The sequence below is a fragment of the Triticum urartu genome, chromosome 1A (genome assembly GCF_056163025.1).
Source record: "Triticum urartu cultivar PI428250 chromosome 1A, HENAU_Tu73, whole genome shotgun sequence".
NCBI classification, from domain to species: Eukaryota; Viridiplantae; Streptophyta; class Magnoliopsida; order Poales; family Poaceae; genus Triticum; species Triticum urartu.
The window spans coordinates 536345744-536367664 of record NC_141873.1 but is presented as its reverse complement, the minus strand read 5'-3'; the positions used below and the strand labels follow the sequence as shown (position 1 = coordinate 536367664).

Sequence of the window (21921 nt, the reverse complement as noted above, 5' to 3'; positions counted from 1 at the left end):
AGCTCGTAGGTTCATTGTTGTCCAACAACATGATATCTAAGACAGGATTACCGTACCACTCAGGAGTAGTACATATCCTTGTCGACCTATGAGGTTTGATAGCAACTTGATCCGAAGCTTCATGATCACTATCATTAACTTCCTATTCAACAGACGTAGGTGCCACAGAAAACATCTTTCTGTGTTGCATCACTCTCTGGTTGAAGTAAAGGTTCGACAACCTCATCAAGTTATATCTTCCTCCCACTCAATTCTTTTGAGAGAAACTCCTTCTCGAGAAAGGACCCGTTCTTTAGTGACAAACAATTTGCCCTCGGATCTGAGATAGAAGGTATACCCAACTGTCACCTTTGGGTATCCTATGAAGATGTGTTTGTCCGCTTTGGGTTCGAGCTTCTCCGGCTAAAGCCTTAAGCATTGCAGCCCCAAACATTAAGAAATGATAACTTGGGTTTCTTGCCAAACCAATGTTCATACGACGTCGTCTCAACAGACTTATATGGTGTCCTATCTAAAGTGAATGCAGTTGTCTCTAACGTATAACCTCAAAATAATAGTGATAGATCGGTAAGAGACATCATAGATCGCACCATATCTCATAAGGTTCGATTACGACGTCTGGACACACCATTACCCTGTGGTGTTCCAGGTGGCTTCAACTGTGAAACAATTCCACAATGTCTTAAGTGATTGCCAAACTCATAACTCAGAAATTCTCATCGATCAGATTGTAGGAATTTGATCTTCTTGTTATGATGGTTCTTAACTTCACTCTGAAATCGCTTCAACTTTTCAAACGTTTCAGACTTGTGCTTCATTAAGTAAATATACCTATATCTACTCAAATCGTCAGTGAACATGAGAAAATAGCGATATCCACCGCACGCTTCAATTCTCATTGGATCACACGTATCAGCATGTATGATTTCCAACAAGTCACTTGCCCGTTTCATTATACCTGAAAACAGGGTCTTAGTCATCCTGCCCATGAGGCATGGCTCGCATGTGTCAAGCGATTCAAAATCAAGTGACTCCAAACAACCATCGACATGGAGTTTCTTCATGCATCTTACGCCAATATGACCTAAGCGGCAGTGCCACAAGAAAGTGGTACTATCATTATTAACTCTACATCTTTTGGCGTGAACATGTGTATTACCACGACCGAGATTCAATGAACCATTCACATAGGGTGCATGACCATGAAAGGTATTATTCATATAAACAGAATAACCATTATTCTCTAATTTAAATGAATAACCGTATTGCAATGAACATGATCTAATCATATTCATGCTCAACGTAGACACATGATAACATTTATCTAGGTTCAATACTAATCCCGAAGGCAGATGGAGCGTGTGATGGTGATCTCATCAACTTTGGAAACACTTCCAACACACATCGTCACCTCGCCCTTAGCCAGTCTCCGTTTAGTCCGTAGCTTTTGCTTCAAGTCACCAATAATAGCAACTGAACCGGTATCCAATACCCAGGTGCTACCAGGAGTACTAGTGAGGTACACATTAATAACACGTATATACTTTGTTGAAGTTGCTAGCCTTCTTATCTACCATGCATTTTGGGGTAATTCCGCTACCAGTGACCGTTCCCCTTACAATAGAAGCACTTAGTGGTTTGGGTTCAACCTTGGGTTCCTTCACTGGAGCGGCAACTGGTTTGCCATCCATGAAGTTTCCCTTCTATCCCTTGCCCTTCTTGAAACCAGTGGTCTTGCTAAACCATCAACACTTGATGCTCCTTCTTGATTTCTACCTTTTGCGGTCTTAAGCACCGCGAACAGCTCCGGGATCAACTCCATCCCTTGCATGTCATAGTTCATCACGAAGATCTAGTAGCTTAGTGATAGTGGCTAGAGAACTCTATCAATCACTATCTTATCCAGAAGTTTAACTCCCACTTGATTTAAGTGATTGTAGCACCCAGACATTCTGAGCACATGCTCACTAGCTGAGCTATTCTCCTCCATCTTGTTGGCAAAAGAACTTGTCAGAGGTCTCACACCTCTCAACACGGGCATGAGCCAGAAATCCCAATTTCAGCTCTTGGAACATCTCATATGTTCTATGGCGTTCAAAACGTCATTGGAATCCCGATTCTAAGCCATGAAGTATGGTGCACTAAACTATCAAGTAGTCATCAGGATGTGTCTGTCATGTGTTCACAACATCCACAGACGATGTTGTAGGGGTTTGCACATTGAGTGGTGCATCAAAGACGCAAGCCTTCTGTGTAGCAGTGAGGACACTCCTCGGACTACAGACCTAGTCCGCATCATTGCTTACAATATCTTTCAACTTAATCTTTCTCTAAGAACGTATTGAAACAGGGAGCTACAACATGAGTTATTTATCTACAACATAAAGACAATTTAGACTATGTTCATGATAATTGAGTTCATCTAATCAAATTATTTAATGAACTCCCACTCAGATAGACATCCCTCTAGTCATCTAAGTGAAACATGATCCGAATCGACTAGGCCGTGTCCGATCATCACGTGAGACGGACTAGTCATCAACGGTGAACATCTCATGTTGATCGTATCTTCTATACGACTCATGTTCGACCTTTCGGTCTTCCGTGTTCCGAGGCCATGTCTGTACATGCTAGGCTCGTCAAGTCAGCCTAAGTGTTTCGCATGTGTCCCGAGGCCATGTCTGTACATGCTAGGCTCGTCAACACCCGTTGTATTCGAACGTTAGAATCTATCACACCCGATCATCACGTGGTGCTTCAAAACAACGAACCTTCGCAACGGTGCATAGTTAGGGGGAACACTTTTCTTGAAATTTTAGTGAGGGATCATCTTATTTAAGCTACCGTCGTTCTAAGCAAATAAGATGTAAAACATGATAAACATCACATACAATCAAATAGTGACATGATATGGCCAATATCATTTTGCTCCTTTTGATCTCCATCTTCGGGGCTCCATGATCAGCGTTGTCACCGGCATGACACCATGATCTCCATCATCATGATCTCCATCATCGTGTCTTCTTGAAGTTGTCTCGTCATCTATTACTTCTACTACTATGGCTAACGCTTTAGCAATAAAGTAAAGTAATTACATGACGTTTATGTTGACACACAGGTCATAAATAAATTAAGACAACTCCTATGGCTCCTTCCGGTTGTCATACTCATCGACATGCAAGTCGTGATTCCTATTACAAGAACATGATCAATCTCATACATCACATATATCATTCATCACATCCTGTTGGCCATATCACATCACAAGGCATATGCTGCAAAAACAAGTTAGACATCCTCTAATTGTTGTTGCAAGTTTTTACGTGGCTGCTATAGGTTTCTAGCAAGAACGTTTCTTACCTACGCGAAAACCACAACGTGATATGCCAATTTCTATTTACCCTTCATAAGGACCCTTTTTATCGAATCCGATCCGACTAAAGTGGGAGAGACAGACACCCGCTAGCCACCTTATGCAACTAGTGCATGTCAGTCGGTGGAACCAGTCTCACGTAAGAGTACGTGTAAGGTCGGTCCGGGCCGCTTCATCCCACGATGCCGCCGAATCAAGATAAGACTAGTAACGGGAAGTAAATTGACAAAATCAACGCCCACAACTACTTTGTGTTCTACTCGTGCATAGAAACTACGCATAGACCTAGCTCTGATACCACTGTTGGGGATCGTAGCAGAAATTTAAAATTTTCTACGCATCACCAAGATCAATCTATGGAGTAATCTAGCAACAAAGGGAAGGAGAGTGCATCTACATACCCTTGTAGATCGCTAAGCGGAAGCGTTCAAGTGAACGGGGCTGATGGAGTCGTACTCGTCGTGATCCAAATCACCGATGATCCTAGCGCCGAACGGACGGCACTTCCGCATTCAACACACATACGGAACGGAGACGTCTCCCACGCCTTGATCCAGCAAGGAAGAAGGAGAGGTTGAGGAAGAGAGTCCAACAGCAGCACGACGGCGTGGTGGTGATGGAGTGGCAGTTCTCCGGCAGGGCTTTGCCAAGCTCACGCGGAGGAGGAGAGGTATTGGAGGGGAGGGGCTTATTGGAAATATGCCCTAGAGGCAATAATAAAAGGATTATTATTATATTTCCTTGTTCATGATAATTGTCTTTTATTCATGCTATAATTGTGTTATCCGGAAATCGTAATACATGTGTGAATAATAGACACCAACATGTCCGTAGTAAGCCTCTAGTTGACTAGCTCGTTGATCAACAGATAGTCATGGTTTCCTGACTATGGACATTGGATGTCATTGATAACTAGATCACATCATTAGGAGAATGATGTGATGGACAAGACCCAATCCTAAACATAGCATAAGATTGTATAGTTCATTTGCTAGAGTTTTCCAATGTCAAGTATCTTTTCCTTAGACCATGAGATCGTGTAACTCCCGGATACCGTAGGAGTGCTTTGGGTGTACCAAACGTCACAACGTAACTGGGTGACTATAAAGGTATACTATGGGTATCTCCGAAAGTGTCTGTTGGGTTGACACGGATCAAGACTGGGATTTGTCACTCCGTATGACGGAGAGGTATCACTGGGCCCACTCGGTAATGCATCATCATAATGAGCTCGAAGTGACCAAGTGTCTAGTCACGGGATCATGCATTACGGTACGAGTAAAGTGACTTGCCGGTAACGAGATTGAACGAGGTATTAGGATACCGACGATCGAATCTCGGGCAAGTAACATACCGATTGACGAAGGGAATTGTATACGGGATTGATTGAATCCTCGACATCGTGGTTCATCCGATGAGATCATCGAGGAGCATGTGGGAGCCAACATGGGTATCCAGATCCCGCTGTTGGTTATTAACCGGAGAGCGATCTCGGTCATGTCTACATGTCTCCCGAACCCGTAGGGTCTACACACTTAAGGTTCGGTGACGCTAGGGTTGTAGGGATATGTATATGCAGTAACCCGAATGTTGTTCGGAGTCCTGGATGAGATCCCGGACGTCACGAGGAGTTCCGGAATGGTCCGGAGGTAAAGAATTATATATAGGAAGTGCTATTTCGGCCATCGGGATAAGTTTCGGGGTCACCGGTATTGTACCGGGACCACCGGAAGGGTTCCGGGGGTCCACCGGGTGGGGCCACCTGCCCCGGGGGGCCACATAGGCTGTAGGGGTGTGCGCCTTGGCCTATATGGGCCAAGGGCACCAGCCCCAAGAGGCCCATGCGCCAAGAGATCAAGAAAGGAAGAGTCCTAAAGGGGGAAGGCACCTCCTAGGTGCCTTGGGGAGGAGGGATTCCTCCCTTGGCCGCCCCCCCCCTAGGCTCCCTATATATAGTGGGGGAAGGAGGGCCTCTCAACCCACGCCTTTGGTGCCTCCCTCTCCCTCTCCAACACATCCTCCTCGTCCATAGTGCTTGGCGAAGCCCTGCTGGAGTACTGCAGCTCCACCACCACCACGCCGTCGTGCTGCTGCTGGAGCCATCTTCCTCAACCTCTCCTTCCCCCTTGCTGGATCAAGAAGAAGGAGAGGTTACGCTGACCGTACATGTGTTGAACGCGGAGGTGCCGTCCGTTCGGCGCTAGGATCTCCGGTGATTTGGATCACGTCGAGTACGCCTTCCTCATCCCCGTTCTTTGAACGCTTCCGCGCGTGATCTACAAAGGTATGTAGATGCAATCCGATCACTCATTGCTAGATGAACTCCTAGATGGATCTTGGTGAAACCATAGGAAAATTTTTGTTTTCTGCAACGTTCCCCAACAGTGGCATCATGAGCTAGGTCTATGCGTAGTTCTCTTGCACGAGTAGAACACAATTTGTTGTGGGTGTTGATGTTGTCAACTTTCTTGCCGCTACTAGTCTTATCTTGCTTCAGCGGTATTGTGGGATGAAGCGGCCCGGACCAACCTTACACGTACGCTTACGTGAGACCGGTTCCACCGACTAACATGCACAAGTTGCATAAGGTGGCTGGCGGGTGTCTGTCTCTCCCACTTTAGTTGGAGCGGATTCGATGAAAAGGGTCCTTATGAAGGGTAAATAGAAGTTGACAAATCACGTTGTGGCTTTCACGTAGGTAAGAAAATGTTCTTGCTAGAACCCTATTTCAGCCACGTAAAACTTGCAACAACAATTAGAGGACGTCTAACTTGTTTTTGCAGCAAGTGCTTTGTGATATGATATGGCCAAAGTTGTGATGAATGATGAATGATATATATGTGATGTATGAGATGTTCATGCTATTGTAATAGGAATCACGACTTGCATGTCGATGAGTATGACAACCGGTAGGAGCCATAGGAGTTGTCTTTATTTTTTGTATGACCTGCGTGTCATTGAGAAACGCCATGTAAATTACTTTACTTTATTGCTAAACCTGTTAGCCATAGTAGTAGAAGTAATAGTTGGCGAGCAACTTCATGGAGACACGATGATGGAGATCATGGTGTCATGCCGGTGACAAGATGATCATGGAGCCCCAAGATGGAGATCAAAGGAGCTATGTGATATTGGCCATATCATGTCACTATTATTATTTGATTGCATGTGATGTTTGTCATGTTTTTGCATCTTCTTTTCTTAGAACGACGGTAGTAAATAAGATGATCCCTCATAATAATTTCAAGAAAGTGTTCCCCCTAACTGTGCACCGTTGCGACAGTTCGTTGTTTCGAAGCACCACGTGATGATCGGGTGTGATAGATTCCAACGTTCACATACAACGGGTGTAAGACAGATTTACACGTGCAAACACTTAGGTTGACTTGACGAGCCTAGCATGTACAGACATGGCCTCGGAACACAGAAGACCGAAAGGTCGAGCATGAGTCGTATAGAAGATACGATCAACATGAAGATGTTCACTGATGTTGACTAGTCCGTCTCATGTGATGATCGGACACGGCCTAGTTAACTCGGATCATGTTATACTTAGATTACAGGAGGGATGTCTATCTAAGTGGGAGTTCATTGAATAATTTGATTAGATGAACTTAATTATCATGAAATTAGTCTAAAATCTTTACAGTATGTCTTGTAGATCAAATGGCCAACGTAGTCCTCAACTTCAATGCGTTCCTAGAGAAAACCAAGCTGAAAGATGATGGCAGCAACTACACGGACTGGGTCCGGAACCTGAGGATCATCCTCATAGCTACCAAGAAAGATTATGTCCTACAAGCACCGCTGGGTGACGCACCTGTTCTCCCTGCAGAACAAGACGTTATGAACGCTTGGCAGGCACGTACCGATGACTACTCCCTCGTTTAGTGCAGCATGCTTTACAGCTTAGAGCCGGGGCTCCAAAAGCGTTTTGAGAGACACGGAGCATATGAGATGTTCGAAGAGATGAAAATGGTTTCCAAGCACATGCCCGGGTCGAGAGATATCAAGTCTCCGACAAGTTCTTCAGCTGTAAGATGGAGGAAAACAGTTCTGTCAGTGAGCACATACTCACTATGTCTGGGTTGCATAACCGCTTGACTCAGCTGGGAGTTAATCTCCCGGATGACGCGGTCATTGACAGAATCCTTCAGTCGCTTCCACCGAGCTACAAGAGCTTTGTGATGAACTTCAATATGCAGGGGATGGAAAAGACCATTCCTGAAGTATTTGCAATGCTGAAATCAGCAGAGGTAGAAGTCAAAAAGGAACATCAAGTGTTGATGGTGAATAAAACCACTAAGTTCAAGAAGGGCAAGGGAAAGAAAGCTTTCAAGAAGGACGGCAAGGGAGTTTCCGCGCCCGGCAAGCAAGCTGCCGGGAAGAAGCCAAAGAATGGACCCAAGCCCGAGACTGAGTGCTTTTATTGCAAGGAAAGTGGTCACTGGAAGCGGAACTGCCCCAAATACTTAGCAGACAAGAAGGCCGGCAAAACGAAAGGTATATGTGATATACATGTAATTGATGTGTACCTTACCAGTACTCGTAGTAGCTCCTGGGTATTTGATACCGGTGCAGTTGCTCACATTTGTAACTCAAAGCAGGAGCTGCGGAATAAGCGGAGACTGGCGAAGGACGAGGTGACGATGCGCGTCGGGAATGGTTCCAAGGTCGATGTGATCGCCGTCGGCACGCTACCTCTACATTTACCTACGGGATTAGTTTTGAACCTCAATAATTGTTATTTAGTGCCAAGTTTGAGCATGAACATTGTATTAGGATCTCGTTTAATACGAGATGGCTACTCATTTAAATCCGAGAATAATGGTTGTTCTATTTATATGAGAGATATGTTTTATGGTCATGCTCCGATGGTGAATGGTTTATTCTTAATGAATCTCGAGCGTAATGCTACACATATTCATAGTGTGAATACCAAAAGATGTAAGATTGATAATGATAGTCCCACCTACTTGTGGCACTGCCGCCTTGGTCACATAGGTGTCAAACGCATGAAGAAGCTCCATGCAGATGGACTTTTAGAGTCTCTTGATTACGAATCATTTGACACGTGCGAACCATGCCTCATGGGTAAAATGACCAAGACTCCATTCTCAGGAACAATGGAGCGAGCAACCAACTTATTGGAAATCATACATACTAATGTGTGCGGTCCAATGAGCGTTGAGGCTCGCGGTGGCTATCGTTATGTTCTCACCCTCACTGATGACTTGAGTAGATATGGGTATGTCTACTTAATGAAACACAAGTCTGAAACCTTTGAAAAGTTCAAGGAATTTTAGAGTGAGGTTGAGAATCAACGTGACAGGAAAATCAAGTTCCTGCGATCGGATCGTGGAGGAGAATACTTGAGTCACGAGTTTGGCACACACTTAAGAAAATGTGGAATAGTTTCACAACTCACGCCGCCTGGAACACCTCAGCGTAATGGTGTGTCCGAACATCGTAATCGCACTCTATTAGATATGGTGCGATCTATGATGTCTCTTACCGATTTACCGCTATCTTTTTGGGGCTATGCTTTAGAGACTGCCGCATTCACTTTAAATAGGGCTCCGTCGAAATCCGTTGAGACGACACCGTATGAATTATGGTTTGGGAAGAAACCTAAGCTGTCATTTCTAAAAGTTTGGGGATGTGATGCTTATGTCAAGAAACTTCAACCTGAAAAGCTCGAACCCAAGTCGGAAAAATGCGTATTCATAGGATACCCTAAAGAAACTATTGGGTATACCTTCTACCTCAGATCCGAAGGCAAGATCTTTGTTGCCAAGAATGGATCCTTTCTAGAGAAGGAGTTTCTCTCGAAAGAAGTAAGTGGGAGGAAAGTAGAACTTGATGAAGTATTACCTCTTGAACCGGAAAATGGCGCAACTCAAGAAAATGTTCCTGAGGTGCCTGCACCGACTAGAGAGGAAGTTAATCATGATGATCAAGATACTTCTGATCAAGCTCCTACTGAAATTCGAAGGTCCACAAGGACACGTTCCACACCAGAGTGGTACGGCAACCCTGTCTTGGAAATCATGTTGTTAGACAACGGTGAACCTTCGAACTATGAAGAAGCGATGGCGGGCCCGGATTCCGACAAATGGCTGGAAGCCATGAAATCCGAGATAGGATCCATGTATGAAAACGAAGTATGGACTTTGACTGACTTGCCCGTAGAGCGGCGAGCCATAGAAAATAAATGGATCTTTAAGAAGAAGACAGACGCGGATGGTAATGTGACCATCTATAAAGCTCGGCTTGTCGCTAAGGGTTATCGACAAGTTCAAGGGGTTGACTACGATGAGACTTTCTCACCGGTAGCGAAGCTAAATTCCGTCTGAATCATGTTAGCAATTGCCGCATTCTACGATTATGAGATATGGCAAATGGACGTCAAAACGGCATTCCTTAATGGTTTCCTTAAGGAAGAATTGTATATGATGCAGCCGGAAGGTTTTGTTGATCCTAAATATGCTGACAAGGTGTGCAAGCTCCAACGCTCGATTTATGGGCTGGTGCAAGCATCTCGGAGTTGGAACATTCGCTTTGATGAGATGATCAAAGCGTTTGGGTTTATGCAGACTTATGGAGAAGCCTGTGTTTACAAGAAAGTGAGTGGGAGCTCTGTAGCATTTCTCATATTATATGTAGATGACATACTTTTGATGGGAAATGATATAGAGCTTTTGGACAGCATTAAGGCCTACTTGAATAAGAGTTTTTCAATGAAGGACCTTGGAGAAGCTGCTTATATATTAGGCATCAAGATCTACAGAGATAGATCAAGACGCCTCATAGGTCTTTCACAAAGCACATACCTTGACAAGATATTGAAGAAGTTCAATATGGATCAGTCTAAGAAGGGGTTCTTCCCTGTATTGCAAGGTGTGAAATTGAGCTCAGCTCAATGTCCGACCACGGCAGAAGATATAGAAGAGATGAGTGTCATCCCCTATGCCTCAGCCATAGGGTCTATTATGTATGCCATGCTGTGTACCAGACCTGATGTAAACCTTGCTGTAAGTTTGGTAGGAAGGTACCAAAGTAATCCTGGCAAGGAACACTGGACAGCGGTCAAGAATATCCTGAAGTACCTGAAAAGGACTAAGGAAATGTTTCTCGTTTATGGAGGTGACGAAGAGCTCGTCGTAAAGGGTTACGTCGACGCTAGCTTCGACACAGATCTGGATGACTCAAAGTCACAAACCGGATACGTGTATATTTTGAATGGTGGGGCAGTAAGCTGGTGCAGTTGCAAGCAGAGCATCGTGGCGGGATCTACATGTGAAGCGGAGTACATGGCAGCCTCGGAGGCAGCGCATGAAGCAATTTGGGTGAAGGAGTTCATCACCGACCTAGGAGTCATACCCAATGCGTTGGGGCCAATCAAACTCTTCTGTGACAACACTGGAGCTATTGCACTTGCCAAGGAGCCCAGGTTTCACAAGAAGACCAGGCACATCAAGCGTCGCTTCAACTCCATTCGTGAAAATGTTCAAGATGGAGACATAGATATTTGTAAAGTACATACGGACCTGAATGTAGCAGATCCGTTGACTAAACCTCTCCCTAGAGCAAAACATGATCAACACCAGAATTCCATGTGTGTTCGATTCATCACAATGTAACTAGATTATTGACTCTAGTGCAAGTGGGAGACTGTTGGAAATATGCCCTAGAGGCAATAATAAAAGGATTATTATTATATTTCCTTGTTCATGATAATTGTCTTTTATTCATGCTATAATTGTGTTATCCGGAAATCGTAATACATGTGTGAATAATAGACACCAACATGTCCCTAGTAAGCCTCTAGTTGACTAGCTCGTTGATCAACAGATAGTCATGGTTTCCTGACTATGGACATTGGATGTCATTGATAACGAGATCACATCATTAGGAGAATGATGTGATGGACAAGACCCAATCCTAAACATAGCATAAGATCGTATAGTTCATTTGCTAGAGTTTTCCAATGTCAAGTATCTTTTCCTTAGACCATGAGATCGTGTAACTCCCGGATACCGTAGGAGTGCTTTGGGTGTACCAAACGTCACAACGTAACTGGGTGACTATAAAGGTATACTACGGGTATCTCCGAAAGTGTCTGTTGGGTTGACACGGATCAAGACTGGGATTTGTCACTCCGTATGACGGAGAGGTATCACTGGGCCCACTCGGTAATGCATCATCATAATGAGCTCAAAGTGACCAAGTGTATGGTCACGGGATCATGCATTACGGTACGAGTAAAGTGACTTACCGGTAACGAGATTGAACGAGGTATTGGGATACCGACGATCGAATCTCGGGCAAGTAACATACCGATTGACGAAGGGAATTGTATACGGGATTGATTGAATCCTCGACATCGTGGTTCATCCGATGAGATCATCGAGGAGCATGTGGGAGCCAACATGGGTATCCAGATCCCGTTGTTGGTTATTGACCGGAGAGCGATCTCGGTCATGTCTACATGTCTCCCGAACCCGTAGGGTCTACACACTTAAGGTTCGGTGACGCTAGGGTTGTAGGGATATGTATATGCAGTAACTCGAATGTTGTTTGGAGTCCCGGATGAGATCCCGGACGTCACGAGGAGTTCCGGAATGGTCCGGAGGTAAAGAATTATATATAGGAAGTGCTATTTCGGCCGTCGGGATAAGTTTCGGGGTCACCGGTATTGTACCGGGACCACCGGAAGGGTCCCGGGGGTCCACCGGGTGGGGCCACCTGCCCCGGGGGGGCACATGGGCTGTAGGGGTGTGCGCCTTGGCCTATATGGGCCAAGGGCACCAGCCCCAAGAGGCCCATGCGCCAAGAGATCAAGAAAGGAAGAGTCCTAAAGGGGGAAGGCACCTCCTAGGTGCCTTAGGGAGGAGGGATTCCTCCCTTGGACACCGCCCCCCCTAGGAGATTGCATCTCCTAGGGCCGGCGCCCCCCTAGGCTCCCTATATATAGTGGGGGAAGGAGGGCCTCTCAATCCACGCCTTTGGTGCCTCCCTCTCCCTCTCCAACACATCCTCCTCCTCCATAGTGCTTGGCGAAGCCCTGCCGGAGTACTGCAGCTCCACCACCACCACGCCGTCGTGCTGCTGCTGGAGCCATCTTCCTCAACCTCTCCTTCCCTCTTGCTGGATCAAGAAGAAGGAGACGTTATGCTGACCGTACGTGTGTTGAACGCGGAGGTGCCGTCCGTTCGGCGCTAGGATCTCCGGTGATTTGGATCACGTCGAGTACGCCTTCCTCATCCCCGTTCTTTGAACTCTTCCGCACGTGATCTACAAAGGTATGTAGATGCAATCCGATCACTCGTTGCTAGATGAACTCCTAGATGGATCTTGGTGAAACCGTAGGAAAATTTTTGTTTTCTGCAACGTTCCCCAACAGGGCTGCGCCAGGTTCAAGGGTGTGGCCGCCCTCCCACCCCTCCACTATTTATAGGTGGGGAGAGAGGGGACCGGCCCCCCTAGATCCCATCTAGGGTTGGGGCGGCGGCCAAGGGGGGGGAGTGCCTCCCAAGTCAAGTGAAGGCCCTCCCCCTTAGGGTTTCCCCTCTCCCATGCGCATGGGCCTTGGGGGGGCTGGTGCCCTTGGCCCATTAAGGTTAGGGCGCCCCCTTACAGCCCATGATGCTGTATTGGACATGGTGGAACATTTTCCGGACCTCCGGAATCCTCCGGAACCTTCCGTAAGCTTCCCGGTACAATACCGGAAAAAACCGAAGTTTTCCCGGAACCCGAACAACAACTTTCCATATATAAATCTTTACCTCCGGACCATTCCGGGACTCCTCGTGACGTCCGGGATCTCATCCGGGACTCTGAACAACATTCGGTAATCACATACAAGTCTTCCTAATAACCCTAGCATCATCGAACCTTAAGTGTGTAGACCCTACGGGTTCGGGAACCATGTAGACATGACCGAGACAACTCTTCGGCCAATAACCAACAGCAGGATCTGGATACCCATGTTGGCTCCCACATGTTCCACGATGATCTCATCGGATGAACCACGATGTCGAGGATTCAATCAATCCCGTATTCAATTCCCTTTGTCCAGCGGTATTGTACTTGCCCGAGATTCGATCGTCGGTATCCCGATACCTTGTTCAATCTCGTTACCGGCAAGTCTCTTTACTTGTTCCGTAACACATCATCCCGTGATCAACTCCTTGGTCACATTTTGCACATTATGATGATGTCCTACCGAGTGGGCCCAGAGATACCTCTCCGTTTACACGGAGTGACAAATCCCAGTCTCGATTCGTGCCAACCCAACAGACACTTTCGGAGATACCTGTAGTGTACCTTTATAGCCACCCAGTTACGTTGTGATGTTTGGCACACCCAAAGCACTCCTACGGTATCCGGGAGTTGCACAGTCTCATGGTCTAAGGAAATGATACTTGGCATTAGAAAAGCTTTAGCAAACGAACTACACGATCTTGTGCTAGGCTTAGGATTGGGTCTTGTCCATCACATCATTCTCCTAATGATGTGATCCCGTTATCAACGACATCCAATGTCCATGGTCAGGAAACCATAACCATCTATTGATCAACGAGCTAGTCAACTAGAGGCTTACTAGGGACATGGTGTTGTCTATTTATCCACACATGTATCTGAGTTTCCTATCAATACAATTCCAGCATGGATAATAAACGATTATCATGAACAATGAAATATGATATAATAATAACTAATTTATTATTGCCTCTAGGGCATATTTCCAACACCAGGAACAACTCGCAGAGAGCAACATAGCCGGCGATATGTAGAATGGAGGCAGGGGTGAAATTGTGTAATTGGAGGCCGTAGAACTCCAGGAGCCCGCGGAGGAACGGATGAATTGGAAATCTGAGTCCCCTCAATAGATAGGGGACAAGGCATACCCGCTCCCCCATAGAGGGGCTGGGGAAGCTCTCCGCTTGCTCCCCGCCATTGTAGGTGGCGAGCCCGGCTCGGACGGGCACCATATACGCCGGAGGGAGAAATCCCTTGGTCTGCAGCTCGACCAATCGACTGTGTGGGACTGAACACCTCTCCCAATCACCGGGCTTAGGGCTACGCAGGCGGGAGGAGGAGCTGCGGAGGTCGGCCATGCTGGAATGGATCTTTCCGAAACGCGCTCTGATGGATTCTCGCTGGGGGGGAGGATGGTATGGATCGGATCTAAGAATCCCCATCCCTTTAATAGACAATTTATTTATCTGGCTAGGGGGACGAATGTAAAAAACGCACTGGCGCCTCGTATTCATTTGACGCGTGGGAGATAGCCCTTATTGGGCATAGAAGCCAAGAGGTTTACCATTTATGAGGTCGGACACTGCTTACGAACACTCGAAAATTGTAGAAGAACCCGCCTTGTAATGCCGAAGACAACACTGCGCGCCGGACTCATCGTCATTGAAGCCTGGTTCAGGGGCTACTGAGGGAGTCCTGGATTAGGGGGTCTCCGGACAGCCGGACTATATCCTTTGGTCGGACTGTTGGACTATGAAGATACAAGATTGAAGACTTCGTCTCGTGTCCGGATGGGACTCGACTTGGCGTGGAAGGCAAGCTAGGCAATACGGATATGTATATCTGCTCCTTTGTAACCGACCTTGTGTAACCCTAGCCCCCTCCGGTGTCTATATAAACCGGAGGGTTTTAGTCTGTAGGACAACATACAATCATACCATAGGCTAGCTTCTAGGGTTTAGCCTCTCCAATCTCGTGGTAGATCAACTCTTGTAATACTCGTATCATCAAGAATAAATCGAGCAAGACGTAGGGTTTTACCTCCATCAAGAGGGCTCAAACCTGGGTAAAACATCGTGTCCCCTGCATCCTGTTACCATCCGCCTTAGACGCACAGTTCGGGACCCCCTACCCGAGATCCACCGGTTTTGACACGGACACTTATGTTCAAAGCTTAAATCTCTGATGAATTGTGTATCAAAGTGATCATTTTTCACAGAAGAGTTAACGATGAAGAAATGCTCTTGAACTAGAGAAATGTATATTTATTGTTTCTGTTGCAATAAAGTTGAGGATGATGATTATTTCTTATCAAAGTTGTTTAATAGAAATATTATCATCACATTGTTTATGAGTTATATGCATTATTTCCATTTCAGCCCAACGGTGATATGGAATTAATGTAGAAGAATGAGTTTTATTCTAATTCTACCACAACGGCGATTTAGAGTATAAAAATGAAGTTTTACAAAAGTTTAATGTGCATATTTTTTAACCAGACCAACGTAGGGTTATTTTTATGCTCATTATTGTTGATTATTGGCTAAGTTTTCTCAGACTAAAAGTTTTCCATGCTTTCATTCGTGAAAGCGAATGGCTGGGTACTTGTGACCCAAAAGATGACCAGGAAAGGTCATAACGTGAGGGAGTATGGTCTCTCTAAAGAATGGCTTCAAAAGAAAAGAATCTTGGATATTAATCCAAGAGAAGAAAACAGATAGAGATTTTTCAGTCAACATGATTTGAGATGAAACAAGCAACATGTGTGTTTAATTTGACCAACGTCGGATCAAGCATGTGTGTCAAAGAGCATTAGGATTTATTCCTAAATTTGATGATTGAATAATGCAGTCAAAAGAGTCAATTCTTGCATTTATGTCCCTTACAGGGAATTACCCGCATAGCGGGAGAAGATGATTATGATAAAACCCGCATGGCGGGAAAAGTTTGGGAAAATACCTACGTAATTAACGGGGTAAAGTTGACATATTATTATGTCAAAAATCTCGTATGGCGGGAGAAATTCTGGCAAAGGACTTATCCTGTATGACAGGAGAAAGATATGATGACTCATGTGCTTTTAATGTGTACCACTATGGGAGAAAAGTATGGAGTAGCTATTATGCTTTCCTAGTATCGACCGTACACCTTATGTGTAATGGTCATTAAGCACTCAATAAATCCAAAGAGAAGAAAAGTTACAGACGAACCTAAAGATAAGAATGATATGCAAGTGTGACTTGCAAAAGTACTAATGATAAAGAACTCTCTTGAGTTTCTGAAATGGAATGAGGAAAAAGTACTCCCATACTAGTTAAAAGATAACTTCATTTTGTATGAAGAGATAACTTCATTTCGTATGAAGTAATCTGATGAATGAAGTAGATAATCGAAGTTTCCTCAATTCACAAGAGTTATCAATGGTTTTCGAAATTGTGGCAGAAAAGTTCTTGCCACATTTCGAGGGGGAGAAAGAAATATGAGATAAATTAAGAATGATGAAACTCCCCTATACTTTAGATAATGTGATGAAGAATGTGATCGTCTAGGAAAGTATGATGGTCATATTAATACCCCTAAATAAAAGAAATAGTTGTATTTCTGGATCTTTTACAGTTCTGAAAGCAGAGTAAGGAATACTAAGACGGTGCTTAAAGTGCCATAAAGAAGAAAGTTTTAATAGAATAAACCCAAATTATAAAGTTTAAAGATACGCCATTTTTAGTGAAGATGGAGTAATCTGGGGGAGCATGTTGTATGACCTATACAACACATGTTGTTAGCTCTATAAAGGATGAATGAGTAAACATGGATCTTGTGATATAGGTCCCTGTAAAACCTATTGCCTCTTGGAAATGAAAGACTATAGAATTAGTTTGCCTCTTGCAATGACAGAGCAACAACATCCCCATATGAAAGAAGTGCCAGTACCTGAGACACTGATGGTCTCAAGGAATGAGAAAATCAGATACTTCTGATTACTATAAAGTCTATGTTAGTGAAATTCAAATGGAGGTTGATCCCACCTCATTTAAAGCGCTCATTCAAGCTCTGAGAAGTGTATGTTTATCTAAATGATAAGAGACTATGTGAGATGAAATGAAATTGGTGAATCTCGACGATGTTTGGGACTGATGAGTAATTTCCAATGGAGCCAAAACAGTAGGCTGTAAAGAGTCTACAAGGACAATGTGACTCCAAAGGAAATATGTAAAGGTGTAAAACACGACTTAAATCGAAAGGTTTTTGCGCGTTTTGCACTGAATAAATTACAATGAGTGTTGGTAGCACATCCTGATCTGAGTTACATCAGATGAAAGATATTATGATCTGAGTTACATCAGATGAAAGTAAAGAACACAGGGGATACTGCCTGAAGAAGTCTTTTATGGACTAAAGCAATCAAATGTTGTTTTGGGTTAAAGAAAATGAGAGGACTGTATTCGTACAAAGTTAAAGAATGGGAAATTCATTTTCTAATCATGTGCATGTGGATGACATCCTACTTGCTAGTGGTGATGTCAACCTATTGCAGGAGGAGAAAAGAATTTCTTGTCCTCAAAAGAATGTTCTCAGTAGAGTGTCTCTCGTTATAAATATCGAGATTCACAAAGAAAAGAATAAAATGGGGTATTAGGAATGTCGCATGGGCATGCTAAGAAAGGTCTCTAAAGTATGCATGCGAGAAAACCTACACCTGTTCTTATAGTCAAGGGTAATGGAACTGGAAACTTTGGTGTTCCAAAAGTTAATGAGAAAAGATTGAAAATGGATATGGTGCCATATGCTTTAGTTGTTGAAAGCTCAATACATTACCCTGACACAGTTCACGTATCCGGGTTGTTTTGGCAATGTCCAGTCCATATATAGATCACTGGAATGGAGTCAATGTTGGAGATATGTCCTAGAGGCAATCATGTATGATAATATTTCCTATGTGTTTATGAATAAAGATAGTCCTTGGACATTATCAATGATGTGTATCAGCAAGTACGTGACTTGTTTGTGGGACTATGCATTGTATGATGACTGTCCTAAAAGGTCCCTAGTCGAAAGGGCTGTGTGGACGCGCAGCCAACTAGACTAGCATATGACACGGTCGATGGCTTGGTCTCACTAGCCATGGAGCATTGGATGCTAACCAGATAATATGGACTTGGAAGGATCTGGTCGGATACGACGTAGTCGGATCCGAGTCGAGATAAGGTCCAAGTCGGACAGACCCAACTATGAGACGCAGCGATATGTCATCTGTGAGTCTCTAGTACAACATATGTTCTGTGTCCTAAGACCTGAGCTGACGCATGTACTCGGGATGGTGACAGACTTGCTTTGGGCCGACCAAACGCTACTTCGTAACTGGGTAGTAATAAAGGTAGGTTTCGGGTTTGTCCAGAACCATGCTGCGAGACGTGGTCGAGCAAGATGGGATTTGCGCCTCCGATCAGGAGAGATATACTATGGGGCCCTCGTGTGATCCGACCAGGATAAGCATGGCCATGCGACAAGGATTATGAGATAATCCGGTTTGTGGTCGGCATCACTGGAACGAGAAAGAGGTCGGGCTAGCACAAGGATGACAGACTCGCCTTGAGCTCGACAACATATATCGTGTGGCAAAAGGAATGAAAGTGTGATGTACAGGTTCGCTAACCAGCTTCATAGTCTGCTTGGTGTTCTGCATGCCTTACTAGAGGCCGCTACCAACCGTGCAGTTCGGAGGTGATCCGAACTGCGACCAAGCCGACTTGAACCTAAAGGGTCGCGCGCTTAAGGGAAGGAACCTACGAGGTCGGATCCGAGGACACTGGTCGGATGTGATCCGAACTGTATTCAGATTGTGGTCGAGTAGACTTATGGGCTTTAGGGTCCGTGCGAGGCCCGAGTGTTGATCCCGTGACGGACGCCTATATATATAGTGGAGGTGCGGCACACTCATGAGCTGATCGCTTCGGCACTGTCACTAGGATTTGCATGTGTTGCGAATAGACACCTCCACTCGCCGCCGGTTGTGTGATCGGACCTAGCAGTCCGCCGCACGACGTTCCTCCTGCACGTGTGGATACCGTTAGAGGCGGTGCACTTGCGCCGCTCCGGCGAACCTGTACGTGGGAACCGACCACCGGTTGTACGAGGGAGATCGTACGAGGAGGAGACGATCCACGCGGACGCGCTGCCCCAACTCTTCTTTCGCTACACGGCACTGCGCGTCTAGTGGTAACGAATTGTGATCCATCTCCCGTAGCATGTTCTTGGTTGTTCTGCGCGTAGGAAATTTTAATTTGCAGTCGACGCACCCTACCGTAGATCCCAACAGTCAAAGATATCGGCCTCATGCTGAAAGAAATAAGTGCTCTCAAAAGATTGTGAGTACAAAGATAGGACTTGTGAAATGTATAGCGAACTCCACAATTATCGCTAACTTTCATACTTTGAGGTTTTTGTGTGGAAAAGCTCCAAAGAATGAAACAATTATCATCAATGTTGTGCAAAGATATTTAATAGCTTGATATGAGGCTGAGGGACAAGCAAAATGGTTATGAAGACCTGTACCCGGAGTTAATAATGGTTGACAACAGCGATAACTATTTTAAGTTTTTCGCTCCTATGACAACGAGTCGAGTGTTGATGCCAAACGCACTGACATAGAGTTATGCGTTGTAAAGGAGAAAGTCTGGAATTATGTAGAAATGCTTGAAGCATAAAAGCAATAGACAAGTGTTTGCAGATCTGTTTATTAAAGGCTTACCGCCCAGTGTGTTCGAAGAACACACAGTCGACATGGGTTTTATGGTATAGTCTAACATTTTCGGACAATAAAAGGGCTCAAGGTTAAAGAATTTGTTTCAAAACAGAGAGGTACGATGTGGCTGTCTGATTCTATCGGCAATTGAGCTGTGACGATGAAACATGTTCTATGTATTGATCTGTTATGAAACGAGTAAAGTAAAAGTATAAGGTCAAAAGTAAAAATTGAGATTAAGGGGGAGAATGTTAGGATGATCTCCACCGTGTGGGTCCAACGGCCCACCGAGCCTTAGATCCGCGCCCTGATCGGGGGTGCTCAACCCACTATGGGTGACGGGCCCCTATCACCTGCACTATATAAATAGGTGGGGGCCGGCGGCTCGCATCACGAGGTTCGTCGTGACGCCGTACACCCCACCTACATCCCCTATCGATCTAGGGTTAGTGCAGTGCTGATGGGAAGCACCGCCACCGCTACTCTGTGCCATCATCTTCCACCATGGCCACTGTTTCGGGTTCATTAACCAAGAGAAGGTAATCCATCGAGGATCTCTAACCCTACTCGATCCAGAGCTTCTATCACTCTGTCCTCGTCAGCGTAGATGGTGTGGCGTCGTTGTCATCTTGTTTCATTGTGTAGGTTGTAGGTTGTTGGCCTGCGTGCATGCATGCTGCAGCAGAAGGGAGAAAGAGGAGAAGATTGTATTTTTATTGCTTTAATCAGTTTGGCTTCGGGGCCCAAGGAGCTTCAGTTCCCTTTTTTTTAGCTTTGGCAGCACATTCCATAATGATTTTCATCGATGCCAAAAACTACATTATTATTTGGCACTAGCATTTGGCTACACATTATGGATGCCCTTATGTGCTTGTAAACTCTGCGGTTGACTAGGAGAAAGATGTTGTCTTTTTGCAACATCTTTTTGCAAGGAGACTACGGTTAACAGGACACAGGGATTCTGAGAAGAAAACAAGTAGGGAAGAGAATCGGTATTTGTCGCTACACAAAACCACATATCATCATCATATTCAGCACATATTTCTAAATTATAAAAAGTATTTGATCATTTTTTTAGTTATTCCGTGGCAACACACGGGCATTCAACTATCCGGCGCAAAAGCAATACAAGTAATACAAGTGTAAGTTTATTCCATACCCCCAGGCGGGCAGAATTAGCACAAATTAGTCTCCTAAGACAAGAGACGGGCCAACTTGTCCACCACGATCACCTTTACGATCACGCAGCTCCTGCGTACTACACCTCACCGCATCAGTTGCCATCCATCTGCTCATGCGCGTAGGCACTAGGCAGTCCCGTTGCCGACGGCGGAGGCGGGCAGTGCGGGCCGCCCCGTGTAGGGGCACTCCGCCTTGCACTCATCCCGCGTGAAATAGCACGGTATCTTCGGCAAGCTCATGCAGCAGAAACAGGAGGTGTAGAGGGGTTCAGCCTTGGTCTCGCAGTCCCGACGGACGCAGATCTTCAGCGCAAGCTTGCTCGCCTCGCCGTCGGCTTGCTGCCCTTCTCTGTAGCTTCTCCCGGCCTCCACGCGACCCACTGCATGCAACACCACAAGTTAGACCGCGACCGGAAAAACAATGATCATTGGAGGAGCAAGGCGTCGCTGCTTGCTTACACTGGCCGATCGCCGCCAGGCACACGACGAGCAAGACGACGGTCATCGTCACATTCACGTACGCCCTCATGTTTCTTGCAGTCTAGTCTACTCTAGATGGGAAAAATGTGTGATATGATGAGCGAGTTAGATTGCTAGGTCGTAGCTAGGTGAGGCCGGCGATGGCTGCCCCGGCTCCTCGATATATATAGGGAGAGCGAGAGATGATCGCGTAGTTATTTAGCACTAAATCAGTATGCGTTCGGTGAGATATGATTTACCATTAATTTCTTTTAGGCGCGGGCGATTAATCCGCGAGATTTTACATACATCTGCTAGACTGCCAGTAATCCGCTCCATTCCAGGCCGATCTCCTTCCCGACCCCCCACCGAAAATCAAATCCTCACCGATTCTGATTTTT

At 45.3% G+C, this 21921-nt stretch overlaps 1 protein-coding gene across 1 annotated transcript; it reads right to left on the bottom strand.

Annotated features, from left to right (window-relative positions):
- Window positions 1–20971: 20971 nt before the first annotated feature.
- On the bottom strand, window positions 20972–21659 carry LOC147992356 (uncharacterized). The gene is made up of 2 exons (XM_087540246.1): window positions 21521–21659; window positions 20972–21441 (listed from the first exon to the last, which is right to left on the bottom strand). Exons 1-2 carry the CDS (start codon window positions 21588–21590, stop codon window positions 21188–21190), a joined length of 324 nt encoding a protein of 107 aa, XP_087396372.1. The 5' UTR covers window positions 21591–21659; the 3' UTR covers window positions 20972–21187.
- Window positions 21660–21921: the final 262 nt, after the last annotated feature.